Raw genomic sequence first — 17,057 nt, forward strand, 5'->3', positions numbered from 1 at the left:
GTCTGTTTATCTGTGTGTCTTGATTCATGGAATTTCTTCACTACACAATCTTATGTAAACCATGAGAGAGCCAAACCATGGCAGGTATTACAGTTCCTGTGTACGTGTAGCGAAAAGGCAAATACGCAGGGACAAGAGGAATTGGTCAGAAGAGATAGCAAAAGAAGCGGAAGAAGCAGCAAATATGCAAAACATGAAGACTCTTTACGTACAGCTTAACTAAAACGATCTGCAATGACAAACCAAGGCAGAGCACAGTAGTCAACGACAGAAATGTTAACGCCTTAACCAGCAATGAAGATAGAAGGAAGCGGTGGAAAGAGCATTGAAATGTAATACATTACGATCAATACGCGATTTCAGAGTTAATCTTCCTACTTCATTTCGTGCCGCCTCATTGGGTGCCCGTTTGTTAAGCCCAAGATATCTATTAAAAAAAAATTGTGAATGGGGTCGTTCAATTGAATCTTTTTCCCATATTTGAAGATTCATATTATCAGAGGCTCTACAGAATTCTGAATTATAAAGTAAGATAGGTAAAAAAAGACTATCGAATAATTTGGCTTAGTCGCAAAGATAGAACGTCTTGTTTTTTCAACAGATTTTTGTTTTGAAGTTATGAAGCTACCGTTACTAGATATCGTAGATCCTAGATATGAATAACTAGGGACATTGTCAATTTGTAAGTCGTTTAAGAAGAAAGAGTGTTTTCAGTATTTATCAGAATAGAGCCAATAGAGTGCATACATTTCATTTTCAAAAAAATGATAAGGCTCCTGCATCTATTTAAAGCGTTTTACCACGAACTAGTCAGAAAACCACACCTTAACACTTCTTTCTTAGCTTTCCTTTATTATGAGGTCTTTACTATTTCATGCATGATTTTCAGCTCTAACTCATTTCATTCAGTAATAAACAATCAATCGTGTAAAAACAAAATCTTGGAAATTTTTCTGTATTTTCGCAACCGCTAAGCCCTGTTACTGAACCACTTTGCTTAACTCCAAAGAGTTCATAACAGCGGGAGTCATTTTCAATAATTCTTTTTCGCCGCAGGAAAATAGCGTCCGTTATTTCGGACTCTTCTTCGCATGAGCGGCCCCGCTGTCTGTCATTACCCTCATCCGTCTTATGAGGGTAATGACAGTGATTCCAAAGAATGCCCGAAACGGCAAAAAAAAAAAACCTAAAACACCAGAGGTGAGTCAGTTTTATTCATTTTATTGAGTGAAAGTTAAATTTAGCGTTTTTTTAAGCGTCAAAATCGTCGGTATTTTATTTCCCATACAAAGTCTTATAATGCGTTCAAATTCTCAACGGCTGCCCGTAACCCAATACCGCTTGCACTCAAAGGTCATCGTCTCACTAGTTATTAATTATCACACGCTCTCTAGTGACGCCGCGAACTTGGCAGTTTTATTCGTTTTATTGAATGAAAGTTAAATTCAGTGTTTTTTAAACTTCATAATCGACAGTATTTTATTTCCCATAAAAAGTCTTATAATGCGTTTTTAAAAATTCTCAATGGCTGCTTGCACTCAAAGGTCATCATGCCCACTAGTAATTAATTATTACACGCTCTCTAGTGACGCGAGCTTGGGCTGCCTGTGTTTTGACTGACATTTCTGTGGGCTTTTATATGGAAACCTTGACAATTCTTGACAGTTTGAGTGACAGATACATGGAAACATTGAAAAAAAAAAAACAACAACGGTGATTTTAAACCAAACAGTTTTCACGTTGTGAACGAGTTAGCTCAGTTGTATCTGCGTTGAAATCTGTTTTTAAGAACAGCATTTACATGTTAATTTACTTTACAAGTGCAGTTACAGTTTTCAGCTAGACAAATTAAAAGTTGTAAAAGTAAAGCCGTGTTCTTAAATAATCTTTCCTGCTGTAGTATGGTTATCGTAGCCAGTAACACGAAAAGATTCCCGAAAATATCGGGAGACAATTCAGGACACTTTCGGGTGTTCTGAGAAACACTTTTCGGGACCGGAAAAAAAATAACCGGCAAGCGCCCCGAGTTCTCCGCCTTCAGGGTACTGTATCTTTTAGAGTGCGATGCATTGCGGGATACACTAACAAATGATCCCCCCTCCAACAAATTGAGCGAGTGTGGGCCATGGCGTTTTGTCAGGTAAAGTCCTTGCAAAAATGGAGTGTTTTTGGAGAACATCTTTCTTGGCGGCGAGTGTTTTGTCCATCTGGAATAATCAGACAGAAATCGACGAAACACGCTGTGGGTTTTTGTCGGAGTGACCTCGACAAAATTGAAAGTTTAACTCTTTACTCAGCGTCTTCCAACTCGACCTGTCGTTCCTTTGGTTACCCTTTAGATGAGGTTCGAATGAACGTGACTAAGGTAAGTTCTATGCTTTGTATCATTTTGGTTGTCGGCTAAATTTTTACCTTAGAATGTTGTGCCATTTGAACAGTAACCGGCAAGATTTCTGCACAGCCCCTACATCGATTACATCGCTTACAATGCCGCGACATTTCCGGGACTTTTGTTACGCTCGCTGGCGCTAAATTTGAAATCTCATTACACAAAGCACACAAAACAATAAAGAAAGTTGGCAGAAAATACGAAGTAGCGCTTGTAAATTCTTCTTTTATGAGCGTTCTGTTCAGTTTGCCCGTTACTATTCATATGGCTTTTGTAGAAGAGATGTTAATAAAGCAAATGTGACCTTCGATATATTTGTAGCTGTTTTAGAAATATTATACAGGGCGTTACCAATCGATGAAATCGATGATCGGAAAATCAATCGATCAATCGATGGTAATCGATTACGGTTAGTTAATTGGCATCGATTGGCATCGGCCAATCGATGACCAATCGATAATCACACAAAAGTAGTTGCGAACTTCATCGATTGCCATCGATTGTCATTCAAAATAAATTCCGATATTTTGTGAGAGTACGCAGAGCGAATATTATTTTGTAATGTTTAGTTGCAATGTTTGAGATGAGATATATTTGTTCACCGTGACACAAATTAATTTTAAGACAACACAATTAAAATACACGGGAAATACACCCTAAACCTGTTGACTTGCTTCATGTTTGCTCGAGCAAACGTAAGCTTTTGTTCAAGTTCTACCACATCGGACGGCGTCAATTTGTACTGAACTCTCTTTCTCCTCTGATGTTAAGCTGTTACCGTTACACGTTCTAGTTATGAATATCGTTGTTTTTGTAATAAAACGTATGGTTATCGTTGTTTTGACTAATAAAATGTAACATACAGTACTGACCGTGTAGTTTAAACTGAATGTACTTAACGAGAATTTAAGTCAAATAAAAGGCAATGGCAGCAAAAGTGATCGATTAATATTGGTAATCGATGAAAATTGATGTTATTTAATTGATCGATTCTCAGCGATTACCGATTGTTATTGATAATCGATGAGAATCGATAATCACAAAAACTTACGCAATCGATTGGCCATCGATTATCAATATCAATCGATTAATTGATATCGACTGTCATTGATTGTTATCGATTGTCATCGATCATCGATTTCATCGATTGTTCACGCCCTGTATTATATTATCATTTCGTGCATCAAAAGTAACTATTTCGGCACTCCGCCTGTATGGGACTAACACTTTTGGATGAAATTTTTGAAGAAGTAAGGGGTAAGCACGAAACTATTCATATGGTTATTTTTGTTTGACATGTGAAGATTCCACAGCTGAGTTTTATCAGGAATACTAAATTTCATGTCCTTTCCTTGATTACTGCAATCGCTATGACCCTTCAGTAGTCATATTGACCACGTGCTGACTAGCTTGAGAGCACAATCTCTTTAATAAATATGATCGGCTTTAGAATGCAAAAAAAAAAAAAACTTTCAAAGGCTTTGTTCAAACAAAAGCATTTTTTAAATAAGAATACACTGACGCGGGGTACTTTATATGTTTACTGCTTCAATAGAATCACTTTCGGCTACATCACTTGCTTACAGTATTTACTACTTCTGAGTTCTCGAAATGGCTTCTTTACAAGAATTGCAGCGCATTGATCGGGAGCTCTTTTCAGAGCTCACAGAATCCCCGATCAATCCTGCATTCCTACACATGTCAACTCCGTTGATTGGAAAATACGATCCCATGGTTCTGAAGTGTTTCAACCGGTCGAATAACGGCACGCGACTGTGAGGTACTTGCACACCTTACGCCTGGCATATCGAATTCGATAATTGAACGGTCGACAATCTAACTCAGTCGAACTTTCGACAATCAGTTAGTATAACCGAACATTGACATTCGGTTTGATATTTTTGGGGATGTTTTTCTATTTATTCCCTTCAATAAAGGTTGAGAATGATTACTCTACTTAAGGGATGGACTCCGAACAAAATCTGATCAGATTGATTTCGATTGCATTCGGATTCCGTTCGATTGGTTTGATAATCGAACTTAGCTATGATCTCAAATGTCGGCAAACAACGAGGAATGAAAGCTGGTCGGATGCATGGCGCACTTTTTTATGTAAGTTATCTCTGAGTAGCTTCTAATAACTTAATAGATGGCAATAAAAGGCAAGTCTTTTATTCATTTTGATCTCAAAAAATGGATCGAAATTTGAATAATTTTTTTTCACGAACAAAACTTGTTCCCACGTTAGTCACCAATTTGGGGTGGTTCGGGATTTTACAATTTTTTTTGGCGTTAAATTCTTTTCGCTAAGTGAAACGCAGCCAGTAGTGTATTTTTTCACCTACTATGAATACCACACATTAAATGCAACAGGAACTGGTGTTGCGCGGCTCAAGTGAAGTTCTTAGATTATTGTTCTTTTACCATATATAGGCTAGCGGCGCATGAATAGATTTTTTTACCCCGACTGCCATTGTCAATTTTATCTCACCTTCGCACATCTAAAAGTTTGATTGACAGCACCTATTTCAACGAAGCGAACATGACGCGAGCCCGAAACAACAAAGCCAGTTACCTGTTACTCCTGTGGGAATAAGTCAACCATCTTTATGCCTCATTTAATAATTGCAAATTTTGGCACCGTAAGTACGTGTCGCGAAAGACAAATATTGGCGATGATGCATACCCATCAGTGTTTTTTAAAGAAAATAACCTATTCCCTTGCGTTTTGCATACAGTCGACTCCCGATAACTCGAACCTTCAAGGGAAATTGAAAAAGGTTCGAGTTACCGGGAGTGCGAGTTATCGAGGGTAAAATTATATAGAAAATGACCTGAAAGGAAAGGAAAATTGGTTCGAGTTAGCGAGGGTTCCAGTTATTGGGAGTCGACTGTATACAGTCATTATGCGGGATGCCCTGAGGGGGCATACCGTGTCTAAAAACAGGTCGATTTCTTTTTTTTTTACGCGGGATGCCCTGAGGGGGCATACCGTGTCTAAAAACGAGACGATTTCTTTTTCCTCGTAGCCACAAATCTGTATATTAATTTATTCATTAAACCCTCCCCTCTCCTACTCGGGATGTATTGTTCTGATTGTCTTCAACAACAGCAGGCCAATCAAAATCCATTCTTGTTGCTTATATCGCGAGGGAGGGGACCCACTCAGCCCTACCTGTGTGACATCAACGCATCATTTGATATATTTATTAAAAACAGATTAAATTTGTGGCGCCAGTTAACATGTTGTGGACTCAAGTGTGCCGTTTTCAAACGGAAATTTCACCATTTTGAAGATGGTGTCCACGAAACAAGTAATAAGTGTGAAGATGATGATACACTGGAACCGTATGCGGACGAGCTGATAGCAGACGAAGAATGGCTTAAAAGATATCACAAGGAACAAGAGGAGAAGCGACGACTCGAGAGATTTAACGAAACGTTTGGAGAATAGAGTGCGTGTTAGTGGATGGTAAAGTTCTCACCTTGCATTTTGCATACGCGCTCTTCATTTTCATCTGTCAAAACTATGGCCAAGTACTCACATACATTCAAATGAATTATTTTCCATCTAGGTGTACTTGTGGTAACTGTAGCCGGAATCTGCTAGCAAATATCAGCGAATGCTACTGCTGCAAGGAACTCGAAGGCAATTGGGAAGCGCTGACTAGCGACATTGTTCTCGCGGAACTACAGGAAGGACACGTGTTGAACTGTGATAATCATAGCTTGTCTCGTTCTCTGAAATTTCGGCCGTAAATTTAATTGTAGGATGGAAGTTGTTAGCTTGTTCAATGAACAGGTTAATTTCCTTTTTGTCACTGTCCCACAGTGACATGGTTCGTACAATCTTGAAAAGGTCTTGAATTTTAGTAGTCGTCTTGAAAAGTCCTTGAATTCGGTTAAGGTCCTTGAAAAGTACTTGATTTCTTTATGAGGTCTTGAAAAGTCCTTGAAATTTCGTAATTTGTTTATTCCATATCACTTTAATGAAATATTAAATGATTTTGCCGGGTAAATTTGTGCATTGACGACTAATAACTGGCGATAACAATGGGACAAATGGTTGGTATAACACATTTAAGTATTGAAGCAAACTTTGATCTTTGCCTCAATTTCATGTACGTCTTAATAGGTCATGTGGGTTTGTCCACCACATGTGTTTGTTTTCAGGGGCTATGTGATCGGTCTTGTGTAGCGTTTTTTTAAGCGAGGTATTTTTGATTTTCCCTTCGTTTGCAATTTAAATGAGCGATTGGCAAATGCGTATTTAATCGTCAATGGTTAACTGGTGCAAAGTTAAGCTGGGTGAAAGGATTCAAAGGCGACAAACACAAGACAACGTGTTGTGTTTGTAATGAAGAGATCAACATAGAAAGCATGTGAGAAAGCGCCTTGAAGTCTTACATGAAAGGGGAGAAACACAAAAAGAAACGCTGGAACTGGATATAGACTCACTTGTGAACTCAACAAAATTTGTTGACTTCACAAGTGAGTCTATGATTTGAGTGTCAAAGCTGAAGAAACACAAACGCTGATGTCATCCTACTTAAACCTGAATTCATGAGCCTTGTGAAATCCTCATCATTGAAGTGCATCGAGCACAAGGATGAGGTCTTTCCAGGCGTCCACATCTTCCTCCACTCCAGCATAAAATCGATCCATTTCTTTCGCCTCCTCAGTCTTTGCGGGCATGTGGTGCCAAAGAAAGGAATCCTGTGCATGCTTATTCCATTCGCTTCGTCTTTCCACATCTCTCCGCAACACATCGCTTATCTTTCCGGTATTTTCGAGAAACGTGCAGAAATACCGCGACTTGTTTTCAGTGAGATTCAGAGAAAGGCTGTAGTCGCGTGTTCCTGAATCTACGTCACCACTTTTGCAAAACCGAGAGGAGACTAATGCAAATGATGGGCCAAAATGGCGGCAAATTTGAACGTCTTATAAAATTCATTAAAAATTTGTGTTGAATGCAAATCGAAAAATTTTTTCACTGAAGTTCTTAGGGTGATATTTAGATTCAGATGAGAAAATAAAAAAAATTCCGTTATGGGCGCTTTAATACCAATTGCGTCATTCGTCCATCACTTCTCTTATTACCTTGCCATACTACCGTTATTTGACTGACCTTTGTCCATTGTTTGAAGCCTTTACTTACCTCTTAAAGTGTCCCTATATCCTTGCGATCACGAATAATAAACTGAATAGTACAAGGAACACAATCTAAACGTGTCATCCGTGAAATGTCCGCCAGTTGGGTGCAGGAATGCCCTCAGGACGAGCAATATTGGTATAATTTATATATTATAAGATGCCAACCGTTACAAAGTTTGCAGAGACTGATAAAGCATTCCTGTAGCGCTCAAAGGCGCCCTTCGTAATTCGCCGGAGAAAGAAAAAGAATACCCATGAAGCCGGCATGTCTGTGCAAGCGAGAACCTCTGGCTTTTATTACAAAAAGAAAGGTAAAAAAATACCTTATTTTAATTAGTTTACGTCAGTCGCGATTTTAACCACTGATTAATCTGCCGTTCTTTTCAAGCCTCACGTCAAAACATAAGCTTATCACTTAATTCTAAACACTTTTAAAATGCGGACAAATTAAAAATAAGTAAAAATTGCTAAAATTGTAAAATTTTTGTTTAAATTTCTTGTATTTTTAACCCAGAAATCAAAAATTTTGGCAAAAGTCCCATATGGACTTGGAAAGGAAAAATAAAAAACCAAGCTCGGGACAAAGCGAAGTAATCCCAACGGCGCACTACTGTTATCCCTATTGTTTCCTTTGAACAAAGACTGTGTGCATAATTCATGTATGGAACTGTGCAGAAATCTTGCCCAAACAATAATTTCTGATCGGAAAATAAGTGGAAGACGGGGGCTCTCCCACTTGCAGTGTGTCATCATAATGCTGCTGTATTGACATTTGTAAGCATTGCCTCGTCAAGAAAATTTTTGCCAAGTTTGTGCATTTTGGAGGACCCAGTCTGACCATTATAAGCGCACTGCAATAAAAACAACATGAAAATCAAAGGCTCCTGTGAGCCAACACATGAATACAGGAGTGAATAGTTGTGACCGTAAAGCACTCTACAACTAAGGATTTGTGGATGCCATGCAAGAATTAAGTGTGACCTAAAAGGTAAAAAACATTGTTTGCATTGTGTTTGGTTGGCCTAGGAATCAAAATATAAATTATACTCAACAAGAAAGCCATGAAAGGCCCATGAGCATTTATTCTTCCTTTTCCACCGCTTAGGTTTTTAGCTGTTCCCCTCAGCAAGACTGAGCTCCTTGAGTAGTTTTGTAACAATGTTTGGGGCCTTTGAAGTGGCTGGCTTAGGGTTAGATTAACCTAACCTAACCCTTGTAGCTGCTTGTGCTGTGTTCTGGAAACAGACTTAATGAGATAGTTGCTGCAGATTTACCTTTGCAAGTCTTCTTCATTCACTAGACCTCTAGGTAAGGTGTGATGAAGCATTCTAGCTGCCAATTTGGTGGCTAATTTTCAGGATTTGGTCGCCAAAGTGAAAAAATAAGTTGCATTGGCACCTGTATGAGGTGCAATTTTACGCCCTGCCTTGAGCGGCTTTCGATGCAGTGGTTTAGTCGCCAATATAATTAGTTTTTTCTTTTAAGAATAAATTATTCTTTGCGTTGATTTTGCTAATTACCGACTAATTACCGATTAGAATGTGTTTGTGCTCGCGAGCAAAACAACTACGGTTCAAATAGGTGACGTCACAAAAAAACTGGAGTCCTCGTTATTGCAGAGCAGCGAGCATTTCAAAGGAGATCTTCATATAGGACAACTAAATCCGTTTTGGTCATCTACATCGAGATGATTGTCCGGAGAGTTCAAGAAATTTGGCAGTGAAAGGGTTAAGGTTTCCCGGTACCTTCAGAGGTGTCTCGCGTCCAAGCGATGTAGCGCGTCCGGTTTAAACTGTAGATACCTGAACCCTTATATCAAATTAAAGCTTATAGAGCTGGCTATCCAACTAAACCAAGAATTTTGAAATAAAATGAATTGCCGAATTTTTAGTGCTGTTTTCTCGAATAAATTTTTTTCACTTGGAGGAGCCACTTCAAAGAGCTAAAACTCAAAAGGAATTTGTTCGTTTGCCTTCAAATTTGGACAGTAGCTAGTTTAACATATAAACAACAAAAACATGTCAGCGAATTTTATTCTTTCAAAATATTTTTTCTCCGAGAGCGATTTTTGTACGATTACTCCCCTTTTTTTTATCCTATTTCGAAAATGCTCTATAACTTTTAACAATTCCAGTCCGGAAACTGAGGAGCAAATTAAATTAGCAAAAAACAAAATTCACTTTGACTTGTAGCTTTAAAAAGGTGATTCGAACGTTCGCAATTAGTGGTCGTGAAAAATTCGACAATTTATTTTATTTCAAAATTCTTGGTTTGGTTTGATAGTCAGCTCTATAAGCTTTAATTTGATATAGGGGTTTAGGTATCTACAGTTTAAACTGGACGCGCTACATTGCTTAAACGCTAGACACCTCTGAAGGTCCCGGGTAACCTTAAGGGAAAAATTCAAGGTCACGTGACCGGGACTTGTGACATCACCAGATGAAAGCCATACACAAGCATTACTCAAAAGTATGGTTGGAGCTAGGATATCCAGGATTAGGGTTAAGACTTAGGGCACAGGAAGTCCACAAAAGTTGTGAAAAAAATTAATGAATTATCGACTTACATTGTTCGTTTCTTGTAGTTTTCTATAGTGCTCATTTGCAGACAATTTACGCGACAGCACTAATGTCGTGTACTGAGTTGTGTGTGAGCGGATCTGAGCTCTGCTGACTTTACTATATATAAATATTGACAAGGGAGGCAACTTTTTCGCGAAATAATTTGAACACACTCAGCAAAATAGCTTTGAACGTTTGACTTGTTCGCCTCTTTGCAACCAAATTCGTATCAACCTAAAGCTGGATAATTTGGGAACACACTTACCTGTCAGAATCCCAAGAAGAAACAATTTTGAGCCAGCATTTTAGCTCCCTTTTCGTAGTTTTGCTCGGTGTAGTTTTTCGCAACAGCTGCGGCCAGTTACCTTGGCGCAGACGTCACAGATTTACGCGCCATCACGAGCGAAATGTTGCCTCTCTCTACCTCCCAAAGATGCTTTTGCGCGAGAGCCATGGACAGTCACCGCTCGCTGTTCAGTCACAAATTGCGCGAACTGAAATTCTACTTTGGTTTTATTTACAAAATTTAGGTTAGCGCGACAAGTCGGCTGAAAATTTATTTCTGGTCTCAACTGGATAGAGTTGTCCGCTCTCTGTATAACCTTGGCCCTGAGATGTCTTTCAAAACTGTATGCAAATTAGCTCATTTTAGTTTGACATTTTTACAGCTTTATAGTCGTGTAAGTTTCGCCGCATTTTGGTAAAATACCTTTTGAGTGGATGACCAAAATAGTACGCTGGCCTGTAAGTTTCGTTTTTCTCAAAGATTGAAAGCGTTTTACCGAAAATGATGTGCATTATTTTAAAGTTCGACGGTGTCACGCAACAGATGGACCGAAAATACTTTCTATTATTTTTAAGCTCAACAACGGTGGCCGCTGAAATTTTAAACTCAGCTTCATTTATTGCAAATATTTCACCTTGGTAGTTACACAATACGTACAAATAAAAAAGGACGAAAGAGCGACCTAAAAAAAAGTCACGCAGCAGGCCGTACAATTGCACAACTTAGGGCTGTCGAACGCACTCTATAATCTTTGATTACTACTAGTCTAAAATAGCTTGTTCAGGTGAGTACCCTTTCCTGAACCTGAACTGATGCTACATGTAATACAAAATGTTATTTTTTTTTCTAAGAAATTATTTAGTTGATTATAAATTTGTCTTTCAAACACCTTACTAAAGGGTGATAAAGTTGAAATCGGCCTGTGGTTACCTGTTTCAGTGACATCACCATTTTTTAGACTAGAGTGACCTGTGAGACTTCATTACAACCCCGTTTTAACTGATTGATTGATTGTAAATTTGAGTGAAGGGTACTTACAGTGGGTCAGCAGATAGTTTTATTAATTTGTTAGGTACATCAATTGATGATTTGTTTGCATCTACTGTTTTAAACAAGGTAGAAAGCTGAGGTTCAGTGAAAGGGGACATAACAAAACTATTGGTTGGAGATGATGTGATTAAAAGTTGCAAAGGGTTTTTGTTGCTGTTTTCAATTTTGCTAGCCAGAAGTGGGCAAACATTAATAAAATGTTTATTGAACTGAATTGCAATGTCAGCATTGTTAGTGTATGCCTTGTTGTTCCTTACTATTCGTAGCGGTGCAGTCTGGCCCTTGGTTTTTCTTTTGATCAATGTACCAATTAGCTTCCATGTAGCTTTTATATTACCTTTAGACAGATCAGAGTGCTTACAAAATAAGTTTTCTTACTGATATTTTTAAGGTAGTTCAATCTATTGAAATATTTTTTAAACTCACAAACTTTGGATGGATCACTAGACATTGATGAATTTGTTGAAAATAAGTGGTGACTCATCAAGGCTCCAAAATGATGAAAAAGAAAAAGAAAAAAAAGCAAACACCCTTGTTGTTGTTCTCTACCTCTGTACATACAATATACAATGTATCATGATTATGCAATGGTCACTAAGTCACTTAGTTTGTGTGTGTAAGTATAAAGATTATTTTGTGCTTTTGTGTTGTGTAGGGTTCATCCTTGGCTCTTGGAGAGGTGGCTCCTTCTCTGGTGAGATATTTGGAGGCTGCTACTATTCATGGTTGTCAAGGCAATGAACCCAGGGACGAAGCTTTTAAAATCTTGGAAAAAGCTTTGGAAAATCTTACAGACCCTTCCAACCCAGTTAATGAATTGAGTTCCGGATGTGTTGAGATGTTGAATGACATAACTATTAAGAAAGGAAAGAAAAATGTTCCTGAAGCTGTGGTGAATGTGGCAATTGCTAATGACATCTTACTGAACTTAACAAGTGGTTGTGCCATTCTGAACAAAGATCATTCAAGTAATATGATTGGCAAACGGTTATTGGTGCCTCAGGCTATGGGCTGGTCTGGCCTTGGCTTGGGTAAGTAAATCACACTATCTTGTACATCATTTTATATAAAATGTAACAGATTTGCAACATCTTGACTTAAACATTATGTTCTGGAGAAGTGCTTCATTTTGAATTAGAAAATGTGTGTGAAATGAACTTTTTCTGTCTTTTGAGAAGTCTCACCTAAACACTGGCAAGCCAGACTGAGGCTTACTGTACAATGTAGGTGTTCAGCCCATCAAACACAATTTTCAGTGGATGGCAAAATATAGGGATTTCTAGTCGGGCAGCGTGAAATTATTGGGAATTTTTGACCCAGCCAAAGACTTAAAGTGCCCCAAACCCGTCAATTTGTTTTCTTTTGGTAGATTTCCAAATCTTTCAAGAACTCATTTTCGAAAAAAATTTTTGAGAAATATTGAATCCTTTTTTTTTTTACGAGCGCTAGAAGTGAAGGCAGTCTTGTCGCTATTTTAACCTATCGTTTGCATTAGTCCCCCACTCGGCCAAATATGGAGCGTGACGTAAGAAAAGGATATCGTGCAAAAATATCCGAAGATTCGCGGTAATGCTTCAATTATAAACAGAGAAAATGGTTGGAAAATGTGTGGTTTTTGGATGCAGCAACTCTCGAAATGTAGAGAAAGGAATCAGCATGCATAAGATTCCTTCTAAATCCTTCTGGTGTCCTTTTCTTACGTCACAGCTAAGAAAGTGTCAAATATCGGACGCTTCTCATTGGCTGATTCCTAATGAGCCCACAAGAAAAAAAATTTGTCCAGCGGGGCTTAAAGCGCGCAAAAATTTAAAAATTTCAGTAACTTTTAGTGCTCGTAAACAAAAAGGATTCAATATTTCTAAAAAAAATTTTCGAAAATGAGTTCTTCACAGATATGGAAATGTACCAAAAGAAAACAAATTGAAGGGTTAGGGGCACTTTAATATTTTTTTCTTGTTGAAACCACTGTAAATGTTTCCCGTTCAAATTTTTTTGTCAACATCCAGGACTTAATGTAAGATGGTGAAACACAAGCAAGAATTGACAAGGATTTTCTCTTTGAAAGCATGAGTTTCAAAAGCAATTTGATTATTTTTCGCCCTTATAACTGTAGAAATGTTAGGCTAGTGATCAATTACTCCTGAAGTGGCATTTTGCGCGGGATTTTCGCTTGAAAGTGTCATTAATAATTTTCAGTTGTTCGATGGCTGTGGTTTGCTTGTAGCCTGAATCTAGTATGAAGGTGAAAAATCAATTATAAAATGCTGTCTTGTTCTGATTAAGCTGATTTGTTTGTAGAAAGCTAAACATGAGTGCTAAAAGACCGGGTTTTGGTTGAGACGTTAGATGGGTTGGCACAGTTAGTCATTGCTAAAGTGTGACACATTTTGAAGGAAATTTTCAGGCCATGCTTCATTACATGGGATGCCCGCAGGGCAGGCCGTGTCTAGGTTTGGGTCAGGTATCTTTTTGTAGCTACTTCTCTTCTTAGAGAAGTAGCTACTATGTCATTGAGTTGTCAGTCCGTAAGTGGTCCAATCACGGAATTCCTTCACCATGCGATCTGATGTAAACACGGGAGAGCCAAACAATGCCTATTACTGTCCCCTGTGCATTAAAGTGTAAACAAACCGAAAGCCTCCAGCGCATACCAAACTCGTCCATATGACAGCACGATCAAATTATGCTGCACAATTATGGCACTGACTAGAGCAGTTCATTAACCCCTCTGAATTTTATACAACATTGCCTCTTTACTGCAATATTCTACAAAAATAAAGCAGTAGACACATGCGGTCATACACTGCCTTTTACTTTATTTCCTTTCTATAGAAGTAGCTACATGTGGTCCTCGGCTACCTTATTTTTTTTCTCTTCGTCGTAGTCACAAATTGGCACATTAATTTATGCATTAAAATATGTCCTCCCCTAGTAGGTATGTGTTGTTCTGATTGTCTTCAACAGAAGTAGCCCAATCAAAATCTAATTATTTAGGCGCATATCACGAGAGAGGGGACCCACTCATCCCTTCCTGTGTGACGTTAAATCATCATTTGATTTATTCATTGTACCTACATTAAATTCTGCCCTCTCCCAGAAGAGATCTATTGTTCTAATTATCTTCAACAAAAACAGCCCAATCAAAATCTATTATCGGACCGTATATCACGAGGGAGGGGACCCACTCATCTCTACCTGTGTGACGTCAAAGCAAATCATCATTTAAAGGTTGTTTTCGTTCAATGGCGGCCACATGTATAAATTTAAGACTCTGATCTGCCGTTTTGAAAAAGAAAGCAAACGTTTTTCAAGCGCTAAATCGAAATAATAACTTCTAAGTTGTACTCGACAGTTTAAACGGTGGAAATTGGGAGAGTTCACAGTGAAGAAACAACGCTGGTCAACTGAAGATTTGACTTGGCATATTTGTTACTATATAGTTCCACACCGCACAACCTGTACGGCACTCATCAGATAAATAGCCAAATGTAAAATAACAACGTAAAGCTGGTAGAAATATATACAGAATGAGTGGAAAAGTATCAGATTACAACCGTTTCTACTTCTAAACAATAGATGCGTAAAATCTGTGTGACAATGGAAGTAAGCATGACACAGACATATACATATACTTCAGATGACCAGAAATTAATACTTGAAGATAAACTAAGATCTTCATCTGCCATTTAAAGTGCTCAATGGATAAACCAGACCTGGTACAAGGAGGTTTGTGGAGTCGGACTAGTTCAAACACATTTATTTGCTACTCCAAGTACAATATTGTCACACTTATTAGAATGCATTGTTCTCCATTTTCAAATTTTTAAATCTGTATATCTTACATTGTATGTGTTATCATTTTTTGTATATCTTAGATTGTATTTGTTATTTTTGGCAGTTGCCTGGTGATTACATGTACTTTGCAAGAAGTATGAAACTCAGAGAAGTAAATAAATGTGTTTGAGCTACTCCGACTCCACAATATATTCACACTCATTATAAAAAGCCCGTGGCTTTGGTTTGAAAATCTCAAGTGAAAAATAATAGTAATTATAGAAGGTCTACTGCCTATTTTCAAAATTGCTTTAAAACACTGTTAGAAATTTTTCTGTCACCATCATGTGTTCTTAGTTCCTCTAAAGGACCACATGTATGTCCTAGATGTGTTTGTTGCCAGTCATTACATTTTTGAAGGAATTCCTTCTTCTTATTCTGTTATTACATTTCTTCTTTGCTAGGTCATCCTAAAGCATTTTACGGCGAAATGGATATGATTATTTGTCCTGTTATTTCAGGTATTTCCATTACATTTATTGTTCGTCGTTTGTAGTGTGAGGAAGAGCTTCTACACAGTTCAGTACTGAACACAGTACAGCTAAACATTTGAAATACTGTAAGTCCAATTTACATGTAGGAGCAATAATCTCACACCAACAACTGATTTAGAGTTGCTGATCTCTTATTCATGTAGCATTTCAAAACCATGCCAGGGGTAGCATGTTAATTACAAAAGCCATAGCTGTTACCTAAATGCAGTGCAGTTCAATGTATTGGTATGGATTGCAATGCAATGTAGTGTTATGTTAGGTGGGTTCATACTAGCGGGGTAAGTAGACCTTAAAGTATACTTGAGATCATGCATGTTTACTTACTGTGATAAGCGTTCACATTAGAATTCAAAGTATGCTTTCAAAGTAATCGGGTTGTCAATCAAGTTACGTGGCAAATCCTCAACAATTATTTTTTGCTGTTGGTCGAACTGCGCCCTTCTTAGTTCGAACAGCCCGTAAAAGGAGGTGCTGCTTGAAGGAAATGGCCAGGATTGTCTATTAAACGTTAGTTGCTCTTGCTCGGGAGAAGGTACCCTTGCAAAGCGTTATTTTAAGGTATTGCTGTCAAAAAAGACACGTGTATGTTTATTGTGTCTGTGACCTGAAGAATATTTAAAACAAAAACACAGCATGAAGACTCACATAAGGTCTAAAAAGTTGTCGTCATCTATCCCTCGGCAAGAAGATCTACACAGATTCATTCTTAGTCGTCGTCCGCCGAAGGAGGGGTAAATTTGCGAGTTCACGTGTTAGTGTGCTCTGAATTTCCTGTCGTACAATGTGTTTGATTGACGTCCGTTTCCGGAATGTGTTTTGATAGTGCATAAGTAAGCTTGTAAGGACACAGGCAGCCCAAGTTCAACATCAGAGAATCGTTGAGTTATAAGGATTTGTATGGGAATACAACGGATTTGTGCAAAAAGGTAGAAAATAACAGTGTTTTGTCAATAAAAACAAGTTACCCTGTTTCTTCTTGTATTCTTTGTCATTTACCAGCTTTTTAAGCCGATTCGAAGCGATATGGGCGAGTTAGCGTCATTTGGGTTTCCATTGTTAAGTGTAACGAAAGGCCGTACTCTATTTTAGCCATGCGTGAAGCGTGAAACGGAGTAAATCCGTTGAAATCATCCCTATAAGTAAGGATTTGGTAAAACATTTGATAATAAAAATCTGCGGTAAAATATTGTAAAACATAGCACGACGTTTTGACGTTTCCAGAATGTCATTATCAAGTGAAAGTAAAATAATGAAATCGAGTATATATAGTGATGAGATGAATAAGTTGA

General features: G+C 38.0%; 1 protein-coding gene across 2 annotated transcripts in view; it reads left to right on the plus strand.

Moving 5' to 3' along the window:
- Nucleotides 1-2,118: 2,118 nt before the first annotated feature.
- Nucleotides 2,119-17,057, plus strand: part of LOC146462817 (uncharacterized) — a 38,048-nt gene continuing 23,109 nt past the window's right edge. For both annotated transcript variants that reach the window (XM_085085110.1, XM_085085111.1), the window contains exons 1-3: nucleotides 2,119-2,365; nucleotides 12,096-12,471; nucleotides 15,679-15,735. In XM_085085110.1, the coding sequence (XP_084941236.1) occupies nucleotides 2,126-2,365; nucleotides 12,096-12,471; nucleotides 15,679-15,735 (673 nt within the window). In that variant the 5' untranslated portion in view covers nucleotides 2,119-2,125. The remainder of the gene's footprint in view (nucleotides 2,366-12,095; nucleotides 12,472-15,678; nucleotides 15,736-17,057) is intronic.

Source organism: Pavona decussata, unplaced genomic scaffold, assembly GCF_977016875.1.
Source record: "Pavona decussata unplaced genomic scaffold, jaPavDecu1.1 SCAFFOLD_184, whole genome shotgun sequence".
NCBI lineage: Eukaryota > Metazoa > Cnidaria > Anthozoa > Scleractinia > Agariciidae > Pavona > Pavona decussata.